At 34.1% G+C, this 18,341-nt stretch overlaps 2 protein-coding genes across 19 annotated transcripts in view; one reads left to right on the top strand and one right to left on the bottom strand.

Annotated features, from left to right (window-relative positions):
* Positions 1-8,186, top strand: part of LOC107718575 (nuclear factor 1 X-type-like) — a 190,749-nt gene extending 182,563 nt beyond the window's left edge. For all 13 annotated transcript variants that reach the window (XM_016525708.1, XM_016525700.1, XM_016525701.1 and 10 more), the window contains 2 exons: positions 1,835-1,926; positions 7,414-8,186. In XM_016525708.1, the coding sequence (XP_016381194.1) occupies positions 1,835-1,906 (72 nt within the window). In that variant the 3' untranslated portion in view covers positions 1,907-1,926; positions 7,414-8,186. The remainder of the gene's footprint in view (positions 1-1,834; positions 1,927-7,413) is intronic.
* LOC107718576 (nucleoside diphosphate kinase A-like) overlaps positions 3,638-18,341 on the bottom strand; it is a 15,561-nt gene continuing 857 nt past the window's right edge. Inside the window, exons 2-5 of one of the 6 annotated variants that reach the window (XM_016525714.1) lie at positions 15,844-15,974; positions 15,664-15,765; positions 15,163-15,275; positions 3,638-3,808 (exon numbers count right to left, since the gene is read on the bottom strand). In XM_016525714.1, the coding sequence (XP_016381200.1) occupies positions 3,721-3,808; positions 15,163-15,275; positions 15,664-15,765; positions 15,844-15,974 (434 nt within the window). In that variant the 3' untranslated portion in view covers positions 3,638-3,720. Of the gene's footprint in view, positions 3,809-4,053; positions 4,356-5,646; positions 6,283-12,059; positions 13,102-14,659; positions 14,947-15,162; positions 15,276-15,663; positions 15,766-15,843; positions 15,975-18,341 lie in introns of those variants that run through there. The other 5 variants (XM_016525712.1, XM_016525716.1, XM_016525711.1 and 2 more) reach the window with 5 other exon arrangements.

The following is an 18,341-nucleotide window of genomic DNA, read 5'->3' as shown; positions in this document are numbered from 1 at the left end:
AGTTTAGACCGTCTTGAACTTGTAATGTGGTCCAGGTTGGTTTGTGCTGTTGCAGCCCTGACTGCCTTTACACTCCCGAATGCAACATTCAGAAACCCATGCTTTGTAATTTTACGTTGGTTTCATTTGAGTTTGTTTTGGTTACGTTCACATTGCTGGTTAGCTTTGGCCTGTGGAATGTGATAGTTGAGCTCCAGTGCTGGTCTAAAGGTCAGTTCGTCTAGTACATGAACCAAATTTGGGTCGTTCAGAAAGGAGGTGGCGTATCGGGGTGGATAATCAGACGTACTGTAAAATGTTTACTCACCACAGACGGGGCACTGGACGGAGCACTTGCATTTCCTTTCCTCTTTTCTTTCATGTTTACTTTTGTTTTTGTTCCTTTTCATTGTGTTTTCTTTCATTGTTTCAATAGTTTTTATGTTGTTTGTGTGTGTCTTTTTATGTGTTTATATGTTGCTGCTGATTCTCCAGAACGCACTTAACTCACCTGCTCACAAATAAATAGTGTTTTGTTTGTTTGTTTTTTACCTGTGTTACAGCATTAAGCATATAGAGGTCATGTATTATGAGTTTACCATGGTTAACGGGGGTTGTTTGGGGTAAAGATACATAACAAATGGCCTGAAGCCCCCTTAGCCATTAAAAAATACACATGGCCTCTTGTGGCTGATTATTTTTTATATAATGGCCATAACAACAATATGAAAAAAGATGCAAACGGTCAGTAAATAATTAATTAATAAGTAAGGATCAGATTTATTCTGCCAGATAATATAGTTCACTATAGGGGTTTCATGGTTGCAAACCACAATCAAAGGTTTATAGAAACTCGTTTATTTGCATTAATGTAGAATTCAGTTCTGTGATCACTGTTTATATATCAATTCTATATTAATATAGAATTTGTAATGTAGAATTCAATTCTGCAATCACAGGAGTTTATATGTTGGTGTTTCATTTTATATAATTGATATCATTAAATTCTATATTATATAGAATTTATTTTCATTATAGTAAAATTCAATTCTGTGATCACACGACTTTATATATTAGTGTTTATATATTTATAATCTAGAATTCAATTTTGTATTAATATAGAACTTTTTTTGCATTAATGTAGAATTTAGTTCTGCAATCGCAGGTTGCATTTATTGTTGCATTAATATTTCACGTGTTCTATATAATATATAATTAAATTCTATATTAATAAAGAAGTTATATGAATTAACATGGAATTTAATGAACAAAGCAGCTTTTCATATCTTTGTGCCTTTTTGAATGCTTGCTGATGAAAAACTAACAGCAAACCGTAGAACAAATACGGCTCTTTGTGTTTGATTTTTCCATGTTTTTACACACATACTGATTTATGTTAGAATTCCATATTTGATGAACAGTTACACTATGGAGTCCATAAAATAAATCTGAAACCAAACAAAAACTGCCCTAAATTTGATAATGACTTCAAACCTGCAGATTCAAACACCTTTTTAATCTATTGATCTTCACCCGTTTGAACCAATAACAATCAAGCATAGTGTATCTTTGATGATAAATTCTTACATTACTTTTGTTTGCCAACAAGTCAGTTCAGTACAGAAAAGTTTCAGTTTCCACTATATATTTCATGAAATTCGCACAATATATCTGAAGGTTTGCCTTTGCAGAATCAAATGATCTTTTCAAATAGATCAAATTGACTAAAATGTATTTTAATGACTAAACGATTTTGCTAATATTGTACAGGGTGATTTTTTTTGTTAAATACAATTAAATAAAACATGCTTTTTTTATGAAAATCTGTTTTTAATTTATATTTTCTCTCTCTCAGCATACTCCACGCCAGGCTCCACAGCTCCCAACAGGTTTGTCAGCATCGGATCACGGGACAACAACTTTCTGAACATACCCCAGCAGACGCAGGTGATTCGTACTCTGTCGTATTCAAAACAAACTTTTGAGTGTTTAAAATCATGCATCGCTCCTCCCCTCCTGTCTTTCCCCATTTCCCACGATGCTCTCTGCTATGCGGTGTCGGGCTCATCTGGAGCGAGCCTGTGATAACTCAAGCTGATCGGGCGGTGTAGTTGATTTGAGCGTTGCGAATGTGCGGCCACCACACCGCGCTCCTCCATCACCCAGTACACTTTAGTCATTAATGTGTAAAGCACACCCGCCCCGGGCCGGCTCCCTGCTCCTCAACACATGGTGACCATCTGAAGCCGCTAACTCACCCGCTCTCACCTCCTCCCTCTGCTGGTCGGCCTCTCTGGATTTGACTATTTATTTTCCTCTCTTTCTGCTTAACCTTTCCTCATTTCTACCTTCTTGAACTCGTTTCTCGACTCGCTATCACCCTCTGCTGGTGACTTCTGTTTTTTTTCTTCTCTCCTGCCGTGACTCCTTGGCAGTGACTTCGCTTTGTCTGATTTCGCACATTTTCCACTGTGTTCACCCTAAATTTTGGAAGACAGAGGAAGCACTTTTTTTGGTCCTCTCAGAGATAAACTGCACGAGTGTGCAAAATAGCAGTGGGTATCATAAGTAAACGTTAAGCGAAGATTCGTTATTTGCAGTTGAACTTATTTGTTTGTTTATTATTTTATGTTTAAGAAAATGTGCATTGAGAAATGCATTAGTTGAAATTCATTGTAATGCAAGCACTGATAAAAGATACAAGAGGCGGTGAGGCAGTAGTAAAAGAATGTTATTGTTTTTACACAACAACAGTAAAATATTTATTTTATTAGTTTTTTTATTTTATTTGGTATTGTTAAGAAAGTGTGCACTGAGAGTGCATTAATAATTGTAATTTAATGTAATACAAACATGGATAAGATAAATGCAAAAGGCAGTGAGACAGTAGTGAAAGTACATTTTCACTGTTATAATTACTACACAACAACAGTGAAAAAATGTATTTATTTTATTAGTATTGTTTTATTTGTTTTTGTTAGGAAAATGTGCATTAAGAAAGTGTGTTAATAATTGTAATTCAAACTAAAAGATAAAAGCAAGAGGCAGTGAAACAATAGTAAAAGAATAAATTATAATTCATTTTATTTTTTTATTTTTACACAACAACAGTGAAAAAATGTATTTATTTTATTAGTATTGTTTTATTTGTTTTTGTTAGGAAAATGTGCATTAAGAAAGTGTGTTAATAATTGTAATTCAAACTGTAAAAGATAAAAGCAAGAGGCAGTGAAACAATAGTAAAAGAATAAATTATAATTCATTTTATTTATTTATTTAATTTTTTAATTCAGTGTAATACATACATTGATAAAAGCAAGAGGCAATGAGAATAGCAAAATAATTATTTATTTGTTTGTTTGTTTTGTTAAGAAAATGTGCATTGAGTAAGTGTTATTAATTGTAATTCAGTGATTTAATTCAAAGACATGTTTCATGAGAGTATCAGTGATATTGCACTTGAGTTTTCATATGTCCCCAAAAGATATTTGGACACTTTAGTTAAACTTTAAAATGTTATTGCGTTATTATAACAAAATATCAAAGCAAGTGACATGTGGATTGAAGAAAAAAGAGCACTTTTCAAACACATTACACAGAAATAGCTTTTATTAGGTTTTCAGTGATAAATCAACAAAAGCTTTATGGCACTCTGTGCTTGTGAATTGTTAGTGTGTGATGTTCATAGTCGATGTGATTTTCTTCACCTGTGGTTCCTCTGCTGGGACGCCTGTGTGAACTCTACTGAAAATCACTGAAACACCAGTCTTGACAAAATACATTGAGTGAAAATAATGAAGAAACGTGAAGTTGGTAAATAGAAAAGATCCTGCAGTGTTTGAGACACACAAATACAGACACTTATGACATTCAAACATTTTTGCCTTGAAGTGTTCAAATACTTATTTTATTGTACTTTACTTTTGTTTTATTTTATTTATTTATTTAGAAGACACTAAACAAAAAATTATGGCATTTGAGACGGATACAGACTTGTTTTCTAATGTAGCGACATTCAAGCTTTAATTAATTTCTAATTTTAAGAAAATGTGCATGAGAGTTTAATAATTGTAAAAATCACCAAAAAAAAAACCGTTTCGTCAAATTCTGATATCAAGGAGAAAAGACACACAGATACAGACACATATTCATGCCATTTCATTTCATTTATTTTATATTATTTTTTATTTTATTTTATTTTGAGAAAACACTAAGTAAAAATGATGTTGGTGAAAAGAAAAGATCAGAAGATACAGCATCTAATGTAGTGACATTCAAACATTTTTAACCTGGAACACTTTTTGGGCCACTGTATGTCCGTGCGGGGAAGTTCTCTCAGCGCCATGTCGTTCCCAGTCAGAAAAACGAGAAAAGAACTGCGGATATGTGAGACAGGAACAGAGAAAAGACAGGCAAAGTTGAAGCACGGGCCCTAAACTAAAAAGTCACGTCCCATCTGTCTGGTTGCCCACAGCAACAAGACATGATGTCACAGGCGGTTGAAGCTGAACTTGAGGCTTACAGCTTACAGGGGAAGAGTTACTTGGCCCGAGTGGCTGTTGGGCGGGTGGTGGTGTTTGCGTGACCTGCAAGAGTCAACCAGAACAAAAGTTACCCGCCGCCCCTCCTAACAGAGCCTCTCAGCCAAAGTGTTTCCAGGATTTGACTTCTCGAGAGTTTTGTAAAACCAATCAGGAGTAACAATCCCGCTCTCATTTGAATGCAGAGCCCAGCTCTCGCTATCATCCCGACCGTGGCTCTCCTGAGCGCCACATCACAATCACAATATGTGATATGTTTCAATAAATAGCCTAACGAGAGCTCTTGTGCAAGTACACTTATCTCACAAGGCAAGGTATGTGAGCGGATTGGAGAACATTTATTATATTAACATTTGTATTAAAAATAGAATTGATATCAAATATATGTAAGTGTATTGTAGATGTTATTTTATATTTATATATTGTAAATATAAAATAAATATAAAATATTTTTATTATATATTATAAATATGAGTTTATATATAAATGAATTATATTAGGGATATTATTGTAAAATAATATAAATTATATAAGTAATTATGATTCTAGTAATTGTGAATGTATTTATTATATACATCTACATATACATTACTATATACATATTACATATACTGCACAAATAATATAATTTTTGAATATTTCATTTATCTTTTAAATGTTTGGGCACAATTTATATTAAAATTCAATTTAAAAATATATATAACAATGTATTATAGATATTATTTTATATATAAGATTATAATTTAATTATAAAATTAATTATAATTCAAATTATACAATTATATTTATAATTTTATATATTATTATGCATTTTATATAATATGTGTTATATAATTTTCAATTTACATGGTTATATAATGTAAAACATGTTGGCACAATATATATTAAAAATTTAATAAATATAATATATGAATGCATTATTTTACAGATATTATTTTTATATAAAATGTTATGATATTTATAAGTGCATATATTATTTTAAATATATTATTATAAATCACTATTAATACTTATTACATCATTATTTATTTTTATAATCGAAATATTTAGAGAAGTAAACATCCATGAAAATATCAAGCACAGTAGTAAAAGACCATCCTTCCTCTAAAAGATTTAGTCTCTGATATGTGAACTAAGGTCTGCGTTGCGGTATTGCTCTTACTTTGTGCTTTATAGCATTTTTATAGGCTATTTAGCAGAGCTGGACTGCTGTACTGACTTATAACAAACAGTGGAATGTGTAGAGATGGATATCTAACTCATTTAAATCTGCTGCCGTTTTAGTTGTTTTTATGACGTCACAAAAGTTAAATGATTTTCCTATTGAAAACTACCAGTTTGACAAAGCCATGAAGTGTTTTATTGGGAAACACGGTTTAATTCCAGCATGACGTGAACGCACTATAAAGTTTGTGTAAATATTTCTCTGTCCATCTGCGTTATCAGTGTGATATCTGAGCTTTATGAGCTGAACTCCTGAGATGCATTAACAGAGCGTCTGCTGATGTTGATAAAGTCAGTGTGATGGTATGTAGAGACGCGTCAGAGCTTCGCTGACATGACATTCCCAGAAGAGAGGTTTGCTGGTTTAGTTCAGGTCAGGCTCATATGGTAAGCAGGTCAGACTGACCAGCTCTGAGAGTGAAGAGCAGGCAGACGTGTGAGAGTCAAGCCTGACCTCTAGTGCTCACATCACTAACAGCAGCATCTCTTCACATTCACAGTCAACATCCAGATCCAGATCCATCTTAAAGTGTCCATACTTTTGAATGAATGCATCAAGAGTATTGATTATAACATAAAAATATTGATTCTATTGAAAATGTTTAAGCTTCTAATATCAGTACATACTGAAACATGCACACTAACTTTAAGATAATAAAGTTACAATATAAAATGTAATTATAAATGTCAAATAAAATGGAATACTTTAATAAATTCAATAACTTCAGTTTACAATGTATTTATTCAATTTATAAAAAAGTAAAAAAAATAAATTAAGTTATAATAGCTTTATGTGACAATAAAATACATGTAATTTAGTTTAATAAATGTAATAACTAATTTTTTATTTATTTATAGTTTATTCAATTAAAAAATATAGGTCTATGTGACATTAAAATACATTTCACTTATTACATTTAATAACTTAAATTTAGGAGTTATTTATATTTTATTAAATGTATACAAAACTATTTTTAAAATTAGCTTTATGTGAAAATACATTTCACTTAATAAATTAAAAATGTATTTATATTTTATTAAATGTATAAGAATTATAAACACATTATGACAATTTTGTGACAATTCATTTGACTTAATCAGTTTAATAAATGTAAAGGTTATTTATTTATATGTTATTAAATGCATACAAATTATAAACATTATTCAGTTCTAGGTTTGTATGATAATACATGTGATTTAATACATTTAATAACTTTATATATGAATAAATGTATATTTTATTAAATGTATTATAAAATATAAACAAATGATCGAATTATAATAAGTTTGTGACATTTATTTGAATTATGTATTAATTAAAAGTTTGTTCTGTAATTGTTGTTAATGAGTGATATTTGATCATTTTAGTTTATTTAAAAACTTTTTCTATTAAAAGGCTTTTAAAACACAATATTTTATACAATTATACAGTGATGAGTAGCAGACGTATAATGTAAAATGCCTATAATTGTCAGTTTTTATCCTCAGAAATTAAAAAAAAAATCGATATTGGTCTTGATAGTATTTATCGGATTAAAAATAAGTCAAATTCTTCCTGCACAGATTATTTTATAATAATATAATGTTTTCACTGAGCTGATGTATTTTTAGATTTAACACTAACAGTGCCTTTATTCTTTTGTGTTTTATTTATTTATTTTTTTTACAGTCATGGTTCCTTTGACGAGGTCCTGCCTGCAACCTGTCAACACAATTTGGAAGTTTTATGACAAAAAAAAAAATCCTGTTTGAAAATCCCCTCCGACCCGGAACGTGCCCTAAGAAACGTGAGCAGCATATGATTGGAAAACGTTCGACCCTGTGTTTGCCAACCGTCAGACGCCCTTCAAGCCCGCTCCTCCACCTCCGATAAAGACTTTCAGATCACAGCAGGAGGTGAGGGACTGACACGCACCTACAGCATCTCGCAAGAACCGTCACCAAACCAACGGCAACATAGAGGAGGAAGAACCCCATGAACACCGACAGAAAATCTTACTAGGAACAAGGATGTAGTGTACAGTGGCAGGGATTATCAACAGTTTCAGTGGTGAGGATTCAGACACAACAAAAACGCAAGATTTTGACCAATTAAACTTCAATTTTTTTGTTTTCAAAACACTTGCTGATGTTCAGCATACAGGCGACACTAAAAGTCATTTCACATCATAAGAGCCCCGGACGTTTTGCATTTTTAGCTAATTAGCATGCAGTAGAAACGTCTTTCTTTCCCTTTTGCGGTCAATTACTAAACTAACTACGAAGTATTGCACTACAGTAATGCGAAGAACACTAGTTCGATGTGCACTATTGAAAATGGAATCGACGGCGGACATTATTTGCACATTTTATTGCGGACAAAAACTAACTGGCAGACTAAAGCTACCCAGATACCCGTTCTCATTTTCAGGCCTCAAACTGAATTTTTTTATTAAAACAAAAGTCCATTTCAGGCACTTAGTGCCAACTAGACAGCACCAGATTTTAGTAAGTACTTCTATAGGATGAATAAAGCCAACCAGTACACACTTAAGGTGCGGTCACGTTGATGAAATTTTGTGGGCAAAAAAAAAATAATGTTTGTGTGACCATCTTGAACCTGACGCAAAATTAAATTTTTTCATTTCACGTGAAATTCCTGATTGCATGGATTCTTATTAAAGGGATAGTTCATCCAAAAATGAAATCCTGCCATCATTTACTCACCCTCAAGTTGTTCCAAACCTGTACGAGTTTCTTTCTTCTGTTGAACACAAAAGAAGATCTTTTGAAAAATGTGGGTAACCAAACTCGTAACAAAATGTGATGGTAGCCATTGACTTACATAGTATTTTTCCCATACTATGGAAGTCAATGGCTACCGTCAACTCATTTTCATTTTTGGTTGAATTATCTCTTTAAAATGACGAGATTTTGCCTGTGAAGTTTTGCAACTTCACAACAACAACAAAAAAAGTCCCAGATAATGCAATGCATCTTTTATTTAAAACTCCCATTCTTTTTTTAATTATAGCCATATGTCTAAAATATGTTTTAAATAGTTTTTTTTTTCAAAAAAAGGTCCAATGTCAATAGTGTAGCAATGCACAAAGCACCAAATATGCTGGTGAACTTGGCGAATTATGTGACCATCTTGAACCTGATTTGAAATCTGCTGATAGTGAAATTCCCATTCAAGTGGAATCATATTAAAATGACTAGATCCCCCTCCCCCAAACCAACCAACCAACCAAATGAAATTTTGATAAATGTGACCGCAACTTTGTAGCCATGTGACTGAGTTACAATTTTTAAATCGTTTGTTTAAAAAAAAAAAAGTCCCAGATAATCATTGCATTCTTTTTTCAAACTCATTTCCTTTTTTTTAAATGAAAGCCATATGTTTGAACTTTGTTTTAAATAGTTTGTTAAAAAAATCTAAAGTAAAACTTTTAATTAGAAGTATGAAACGTTTTTTATGTAGCAAAAAGTATATTCTAGTGATTTTTTTACAGCCCCAGCTAGTCGTTCTGTTATGTATAATGGCTGTTTTGAATTAATTTTGTCATTGTAGCGAGGCATAATAAAAGTCCCTGATTCATTAGCACTAATAAAGACGGCCCTAGAGACACGCCCACTTCTGTGTTTTGTTTACGTACCCGTTTACACTCCCAGAAGTCTGTGTTCCAAGAGCATGTGACCTCGCTGCGGAGCAAAAGAATATGCGACATATCATAGCCGTGCTCAGAGGGAGGTGGGCCGCTCGGACCGCTGTTATTAGAAGCTGCGTTTCACCATTCACTTCAGTAGCATTTTACTCTAAATTTGGTAACGTTTCGGCATGGCTGTCTGCACATACACGCACTCTCCTCCACAGATTGACTACAAAGGGAAGCCTTTACAGTGAATTAGAGTAGGGAGATCTTCATCCGCTGATAAAGTTTTGTTTTCGACGCAACTGTAATCGGTAACCTCACAAAATAACTGGACTGCCTGACCATGTATCTCACTGCAGGGAAGCATTGTTGCCGGATGGCGGCCGTGTCATCGCTTTGGTAGAAAATTAACACGAGAATCGTGATGGCAATGGTCTTTTCTTTTCTAATCAAAGGAAGTGCCTCTGTATTCCCATTATGCAATTTGTTAAACATGAATTCAGGTTATTTTCTTGCATATAAGCTATAGCGGAGCGTGAAATTTTTATGAGAAAAAAAAAAACAAGCGTCAGCTCACTAGTTACAAACATCTTTATATATACAGGATATATCCATATATATTTATATATACATTTTTTTCTTATTTGCCTAATAAGCTCAGTGGCAGTCTAGTTATTTTTTGAAGTATGACATGATCATAAATCAGATATCCGTTCAGAAGTACCAGTCCCGAAAACCCAGTTCTGCACTTAATGGTAATTAGAGCAAAAAAAAATCAACCGGTGGAAATCAGATTTCCGCGGAAAAAGTTATCGATAGCATAGTAAAAAAATAAAAAATGCACGGCTTTTGATTTCTTTTGTGTTTGGACAGGAAGTATTTGTTATTGCAAAATAAAGTGTGTTGATTGAGCCATGTGCAATGCCTTGGGTAGAAACTGTGTTTGTCTCATTGTTAGGCTGTACAGGAAAGCGTAGAGGTGAAAATCCTTCTATTATAGTAAAGTCCACGCTGTCCGGGACTCTAAACTACAGGGCGGAAAGAGCGAGAGAAAATGGTCTTTGTAAGTTTTGGGAATTCGTTTTGTAATCTTTAATTTTTTCTGCTTTTTTTAATGTTTATTTGTAATGATTTGTTCTCAAAACTTAGGAGGGCTGAAGAAGCAGTTTTTTGCGACACGTCAGAATATATCACTAAATAAAACAGGTGCTTTTTATGGATCAAAGTACGTTCGATCTCTATTATACATAAAAAGACGAAAAATACGTGTTATCAAGACAAATTTTAGAAGAAAGATAAAACGTTCATTACTCTTTCCTTTTTGTATTTTCTAAAGGGGGGGAGGGTGTTCAATGTGGTCAAGGTTGTGACAAAAGGCATTTTTCCTCCAACCTTTTCTCCGAAGTCAACTGATGACGTCCTAAGAGGTTTTACGACTTTTAACTAGCTAAAACGCTGGATTTTTCTGGTATTTTTGACTTCATGCTATGCATTCCAGTATTCTAGGACTTCCATGCTTTGGATCGCCCTCGAAACCTTAACAAACTTCCCATCTGAACTTTGCTGGCTTTTTGCACATAGAAATTTTGAATTCGAATGAAAGGTATGACAAGATCTTCCCTATTTACGGGAGAGGCTTTAATGCAGCTCGAATAAATTAAATGCCCATTGTAAGCTAAAAATTTTGGAGTAAGAAGAGTGACGGGAGGTGTGATGTGAATTTGTTATCTTTTATACTTTGAAAATTGTGAATCTCACAAAAACTTTCAAGATATGTACATGCACAGTCATGTTTCTACAGAGCCCCGCACATGACATGAGGACAACAGTATATTTATTGTGGCCATAAATTAAGAATTTGTTCCCTTGTTTTATTAATTTATTCCCTCACTTTATTCAAATTGTGGCTACGAATTAAGAATTTGTATCCATAACTTATTAATTTGTTCCCTCGTTTTTATAATCATGGCATTAGTACAAATTGGCCACGATGTACGAACACAAGGAAGCAAAATAGTAAAACATGGCCACAATTTATGAAAATGAGGAAACAAGTTAGTACAACATGGCGACGATTTACGAAAACAAAGGAACGAATTTGTACAACATAACCGGAATTTACAAAAAACAAGGGAACTATTTTGTACAATGTAGCCACGATTTACGAAAATGATGGAACAAATTTGTACAACGTGGCTATGATTTACGAAAACAAGGGAGCAAATTATTACAACATGACCACAATTTACGAAAATGATGGAACAAATTAGTACAACATGGCTACGATTTTCGAAAACAACGAAACTTATTAAGTCACAGAAACAAATTCTTAATTCGTGGGAAAAAAAATTTTCCATGTCATTTGTGGGGCTCTGTATATTTCATTCAGAAATCATAAGAAAAAAAATTATTTTGTCAAAAATAAATGTTACAATACAAAAACATACTAATGGTCCATGCAAAAAAAATACAATTTGTTTTCTTTTGATTTTGGGATGAAATGTGATCATTTTCGTAATAAGATTCACCCAAACAAATTCCCAAACAAAGTCAGCGACTGATCAGAAAGAGAGTTGAAATTGAACCCCTCCCCCTCTGAACCTGCAGCGCCCTCTACTGCCCCCCATGTAAATGACTCTAAATATTTGTTTTTGTAAAAAAAAAAAATGTAAGAAAAAAATGTTGTCTGAGCAGAATGCAGTTAGCTCACATGTTATTCTTGTCTGTACGCTTCACGTTGTATTCATACCGATCTCTTCAGCTTCTCCATTGAACAGTTAATGTACGTGAACAAGTTACGCCGGTGAGCTCTGGTGGGCCGTCCGACAGACGGGCGTTTCAGCTGGACGCGGTTTGTGAAAACAATAGAGGCCGACCGCTGGGGTAGAATAGTCGAGTTTTTGAGCTATTTATTTCTTTGTTACCAAATTAATTTGATTTGCTATGATCTGTTTGTATTGATATTGCATTGAGAATCTGTATTGATGATGCACCTTTGAATGGTTGTACGTGACCAGAAAATAATAATAAAAAATAAAAAAAGTTCCTGTCAAGACGAAGCACCTTAAAAATGGAGTGGTTTCAGCCCAGGGAAAGCGACCCAGTTTCAAAGCGACCGCGAGCCCAGCGTTACGAGCCAAACTCATAGACCAAAGTGACGCACGCCACAAAAACCTGAGCGAGACTAAAATTAACTTGATAACTCACCAGCAAAAGCCCACATAGTGGGCTTAACGAAAACTTGCTTCCTCCCACAAACAAAATATGCAATTGTTTCACTTTCCCGAGTCCGTGAAGCCGGTGTCCGCGTTGGCTGTGATTTATTAATAACTGTAAGTGAAAGCCATAGCGACGGACATGTGTTTGGCGCTCTCGTTGTCCCTCCCTGGTACTGACCATCCATTTTCTTTCTTTCGTATTTACTTTTGTACTCTTTTGTTGAGCGGGGCATTCGGATGCGTTTAGAGTAGCATGAATCCTTGGCGGCTCCGGCCCTGGTTTGAACTCCTCGAGCGGCGCCCTTCTCAGTCCACCTGCCTTCCAGAGCTCATGGTGAAATGCATGTGTTGATTACAGTTTCTTTTCCATAATAAGAAAAACAAGTAAGAGCAGCACCTTTAACTGATTGAATAAAAGGATGTTCTTGACTGTAACGATGAGTCTGTGTGGTTATTTTGATCTTCAAATCCAGTTTAGCCTCCAGCCAGGGGCCCTCATGGTGACTTAAAATGATTTAAAACAAGCATTAAAGGAATAGTTCACCCAAAAATGAAAATGTGCTCACCCTCAGGCCATCAAAGATGTAGATGAGTTTGTTTCTTCATCAGAACAGATTTGGAGAAATGTAGCATTACATCACTTGCTCACCAGTGGATACTCTGCAGTGAATGGGTGCCGTCAGAATGAGAGTCCAAACAGCTGATAAAAACATCACAATAATCCACACCACTCCAGTCCATCAGTTAAAAATTCAGACAATGTCTGAATCAGGAGAGAAATATGCACAGATCAAGCACGGTTTACAAGCAAAAATAGTTCAAAACAGTTCTAAACAAATATGTTTTTGATGTGAGAGACAACAGGAGATGGACTTTTTCCACTGGAGGAAGTGTTATTATGAATTATGGACTCATAAAACATCTTAATGACGTATTTGTTTCTTACAAACATGCTGATTTTTGCTCACAAGACATTAACTGATGGACTGGAGTGGTGTGGATTACTTGTGGATTATTGTGATGTTTTTATCAGCTGTTTGGACTCTCATTCTGACGGCACCCATTCACTGCAGAGGATCCTTTGGTGAGCAAGTGATGGAACGCTACATTTCTCCAAATCTGTTCTTATGAAGAAACAAACTCATCTACATCCTGGATGGCCTGAGGGTACATTTTCAGCAAATGTTCATTTTTGGGTGAGATATTCCTTTAAAACAAGCTAAAACATCAAAAGTTGTGCACCATACTGTGATATGATATGAAGTAAATATATTCACACAACAAACCGTTTTTTTTTTGTTACAGCAAGTATTTATTTGATGTACCTTTGTCACATTAAATTAACAGTTTATAAATAATTATTTAATGCACTTTTAATGCATTTTCCACTGAGTGAAGGGACTGGGTTTGGATGACAAGCATCTGCTAAAATGCAAGTATTTTTTCAAATCTGTTCTGATGAAGAAACAAACTCATCTACATCCTGGATGGCCTGAGGGTACATTTTCAGCAAATGTTCATTTTTGGGTGAGATATTCCTTTAAAACAAGCTAAAACATCAAAAGTTGTGCACCATACTGTGATATGATATGAAGTAAATATATTCACACAACAAACCGTTTTTTTTTTTGTTACAGCAAGTATTTGTTTGATGTACCTTTGTCACATTAAATTAACCGTTTATAAATAATTATTTAATGCACTTTTAATGCATTTTCCCCTGAGTGAAGGGGCTGGGTTTGGATGACAAGCATCTGCTAAAATGCAATTTTTTTTTGTTTTTTTTTTATTGAAAAAAAAAGGCATTAAAGCACATTGTTTACAGAGGTTTGTTATATTGATCAGCACTGTGCATGTACTGTATGTGATCAATGCTTAGGTTCAGTTAAAATAGAACAAAAATAGCTTTTTAAAAACAATTAGGAACTGTTAAGACTTGTGCGTCAAAGCAAAATTAAAAGTCTATTTGAAAATATTCAAGGCCAACTTTTGTATATGTATTTTCTCCAAAAGTTTTTAAATTTCTTTTTAAATATTTATAATATAAAATATAACATTTCAATCTATTTACATTTGATTATTTTAAAATAATAACATATCATTTGCAGTCCAAAACTGGATAAACAGTAATCAGCATTTTATCTGCTATTAAGGAAATTGAGCTGAAATCAACCCCGCTGAGAGTGATCAGAGTTAATTTAACACATATAGACATCATAAACCGAAACTCATATGTGGTAAATGTTTTTATGATCGCATCCCTCCCAGTCGATGAGCTCTGAGCGATGAAACCACAGTGAAATCTCCCGCTCTGCTCCCTCCACAGAATCAGACGCATGGACGACATTTCTGAATGAATTTAACAGTGATGAAAGTCATTTCATCCATGCGACTCATATACATGCCAAAGGTTTATTGCTTAATTTATATGCACCTTCAAACTGAGAGGCTGATATTGTGTTTGACTGTGTGTGTGGCTGTGTTTGGAATAATAGTGTGCACTATATAGTGTGCAGTATGCAGTACACTAATATTGCACTCAGAATAATGAGTGTATGTAAATACCTGCTGATGTGAACACTGAAATCTCCTCTAATAGTTCCCGGTGCGGCTTCAGCAGGGTCTGTGCTTCCCACCAGCATACGTGATGACCTCACTACATTATGCCCCTCCCACACCTGAAAGCAAACCAATGAGGAATGTGAATTTCAACTCGTCAGTCTTCATGACAGTATGTGACGTGTAAAAATCTCATAGTACGCAATGCTACACATTTCACACAGTAATATGCAACCTTTTTCTTTATTTTATTGCACGTTTAAAAACATTTTGCATTTCTAATCCAATATTTGAGTAGAAATTATTTTTGGATGTTTATTTATCAATGTAAATTGAACTGCACTGCATTGTGGGATACTTAATTCTACTCTGTCAAATGCAGTGTTATCTGGGTTTTGCACTCTTGTGGATAATTTGCATTCTGCAGAAACAGTATAAGTATTATAGTAGTATGATGTTCATAACATGTGGCGTAACGTAAAGCATAGCTGTTTGATTGGCCCTCACCATGGCAACTATGGGGCCAGAGGTCATGTAGTAAAGCAGGCTGGAGTAAAAGGGTTTCCTCTGCAGCGAGACGTAATGCTGAGCTAAAAGCTTGTCAGAAGCCTGAAAAATACAGTGCATGCACATTATGTAGAAACACGTCACATACAGTCATGAATGATATCTGAGTGAATCACTCACCGGCAGCATCTTCAGACCCACCAATCGGAATCCTCGCTGCTCAAAGCGCTTGATGACCTCACCAATCAGCCGTCTCTGAACACCATCGGGCTTCACTGCTACCAAAGTCCGTTCTTTAATGCCAGAAAAATCTAAAGCAGGTCAAAAACAGATCAATATATGTGAGTTTTCATGCACCTACAAACTTTTTTTTTTTTTTGGTTGGTTGGTTGGTGATACATTTGAAACTGTGCGACCTACTGCCAAGTGTGAAACATACCAAATTATTGATTTTAAAATTATGCACTTCTTTTGGGATGTTAGGATTTAAGATCTCATTTAGATTTTATTTACATAAAAAATTCTCAGTTTCACCATAATTTGTATAAGCAAATTTAAAATTCCCAACATCTTTTATTTATTTATTTTACTTGTTTAAAGGAAGTGCGATTAATTGGATATCTTACACATTTGAAAACGTTCTTACGAAAGTGTGTGTCCCATGTAAGTAAATAAGTGATGTGATCTCGTCCTGCTGAGATCTTTATTCTTTAGCACAGAAAGTTTCCTGTCATTATCATTGTTATTGTCTCTCGATATTGGTCATTTAGCAACATTTTTGAATATTAATTGCAGAAACCGTGTGATATTTCATCTAACATCACTAGGCAAATGCAGATCAATGGCGTGTCCCATGACCATCTCTTATGACAGTCTGAATTGAAAAGAAACGTTCCTGTAAGCGTGACACACGTGGTCGCTTACAGTCGTTCCTTGAAGCTTGATCAAATTAAAGTCGTTACACACTCGTGCTCTGGATTTGAACTCCACATGCTGCCAATATGCATTCAGTACAGCACTATGATTGGCCTTCAAACAGATATAAACTGTGAACAGGAGGGAGTTTGAGGTCTATAGAGTTATTAGTTAGGTGTCTAAACAAAGAAAATAACTGCCCCTTAAAATAACTGCCATACTGTATAGCAGTACCATGTATACAGTGGTAATACTATGATACTTTTATGTACTAATTGAAGTGGAAAAAATGGTATCAGTGCAAAATACTGGTCCATTTTGGTTTATCAGGTTTGAGATGTGAGTATTTTTATGCTCATTATGGTGAACATGCTTGTGTAGCTTGTTTCTGTTTTGGCATGTGATGCAGAAATCCACTGTAATTTTGACCCGTGCAACTCAATCTATTAAGCAAGACAATAACTTGCACAAGCTCCAGTCTAACCTAATGCAGTCAGCACTCGCACACGTGAACACAATTAACCAATCACTGTGTGTGTGTGTGTGTGTGTGTGTGTGTGCGCGCATGTGGTTTATGAGGACACAAATTTGTGTAATGACATGGGTATGACATAGGTATTACAATGTGAAGGTGTTTTATGAGTCATGTGTCCCTGTAATGCAAAAGGCTAAAAAAATACTAAATGGTGTTTTTTTTGAAAATCTAAAAATGCAGAAAGTTTTCTGTGAGGGGTAGGTTTAGGTGTAGAATATACAGTTTGTACAGTATAAAAACCATTACGCCTATGGAGAGTGCCAGTAAACCACATATCCCAACGTGTGTGTGTGTGTGTGTGTGTGTGTGATTGTATAAGCAGTACTCTAGCATTTCTATGGTAATGACATCAAATGAAAAATTACGGTCCTGAAATTTATTTACCATGGTATTTACTAGCAGGGTACAAAAATCCAAAAATCATTGTAGTCCCATTGAACATTTTAACTCATTGGTAAGTGTAGCATTTCTATTGTAGCTAACAAAAATATGTTTCAGGAGCATTTTTATAACGTTCCCATTAAGTTATGAAATCAATATTTCTAAATATTCTCTGAATGTTCAAAACGTCCTTTTATATTAAAAAAAAAAAACGTTTTCTTAATTATGTGAACGTTAAGGGAATGTTCAATTTGATCATTTTGCAAAGATTATGGGAGATTTACTTTTGAATGTTCTCTGAACATTCTGAAACAAGTAGTAGGCCTAACATTTAAAAAATGCCAGACAAACATCCAACTAAAACTTTTAGGGGGGAAAAAAAAACCGTTCCATGAATGATGTATAATAATATTTTTATGCTCACGTTTTGAGAGCATTATTAAAGACCAGATAACTTTGAACAAACATTCTGTTAATGTAACTGGAATAACGTTTGTTTCTAACTCTGAGAGAACCTTGTCAGAACATTAGCCAAAAATCTGAAAACGTTCCCTGTTAGCTAGGACACATCCATAAATATCCCCGCTAACTAAAATATGTTCTAAGAACGTTTTGGTAACGTTCCCAAAAAGTTATGAAAATGTTATTTGAGTATTCTCTGAATGTTCAAAACGTAAAAAAATGCAAATGTTTAAAAAACGTTTTTCCTGGTTATGTGAACGTTAGAGACAATATTAAAGACAATAATGTTCCATTTTATTGTTTTGTAAACACTATGGTAATGTTACTTTTGAATGTTCTCTGAACGTATAAGTAGTAACATTTAAAAAAAAAAAAAAAAAAAAAA

The sequence above is a fragment of the Sinocyclocheilus rhinocerous genome, unplaced genomic scaffold (genome assembly GCF_001515625.1).
Source record: "Sinocyclocheilus rhinocerous isolate Xijiao unplaced genomic scaffold, SAMN03320098_v1.1 scaffold182, whole genome shotgun sequence".
Lineage (NCBI taxonomy): Eukaryota > Metazoa > Chordata > Actinopteri > Cypriniformes > Cyprinidae > Sinocyclocheilus > Sinocyclocheilus rhinocerous.
The sequence above is the reverse complement of the archived record's forward strand: the minus strand, read 5'-3'. Positions and strand labels throughout refer to the sequence as shown.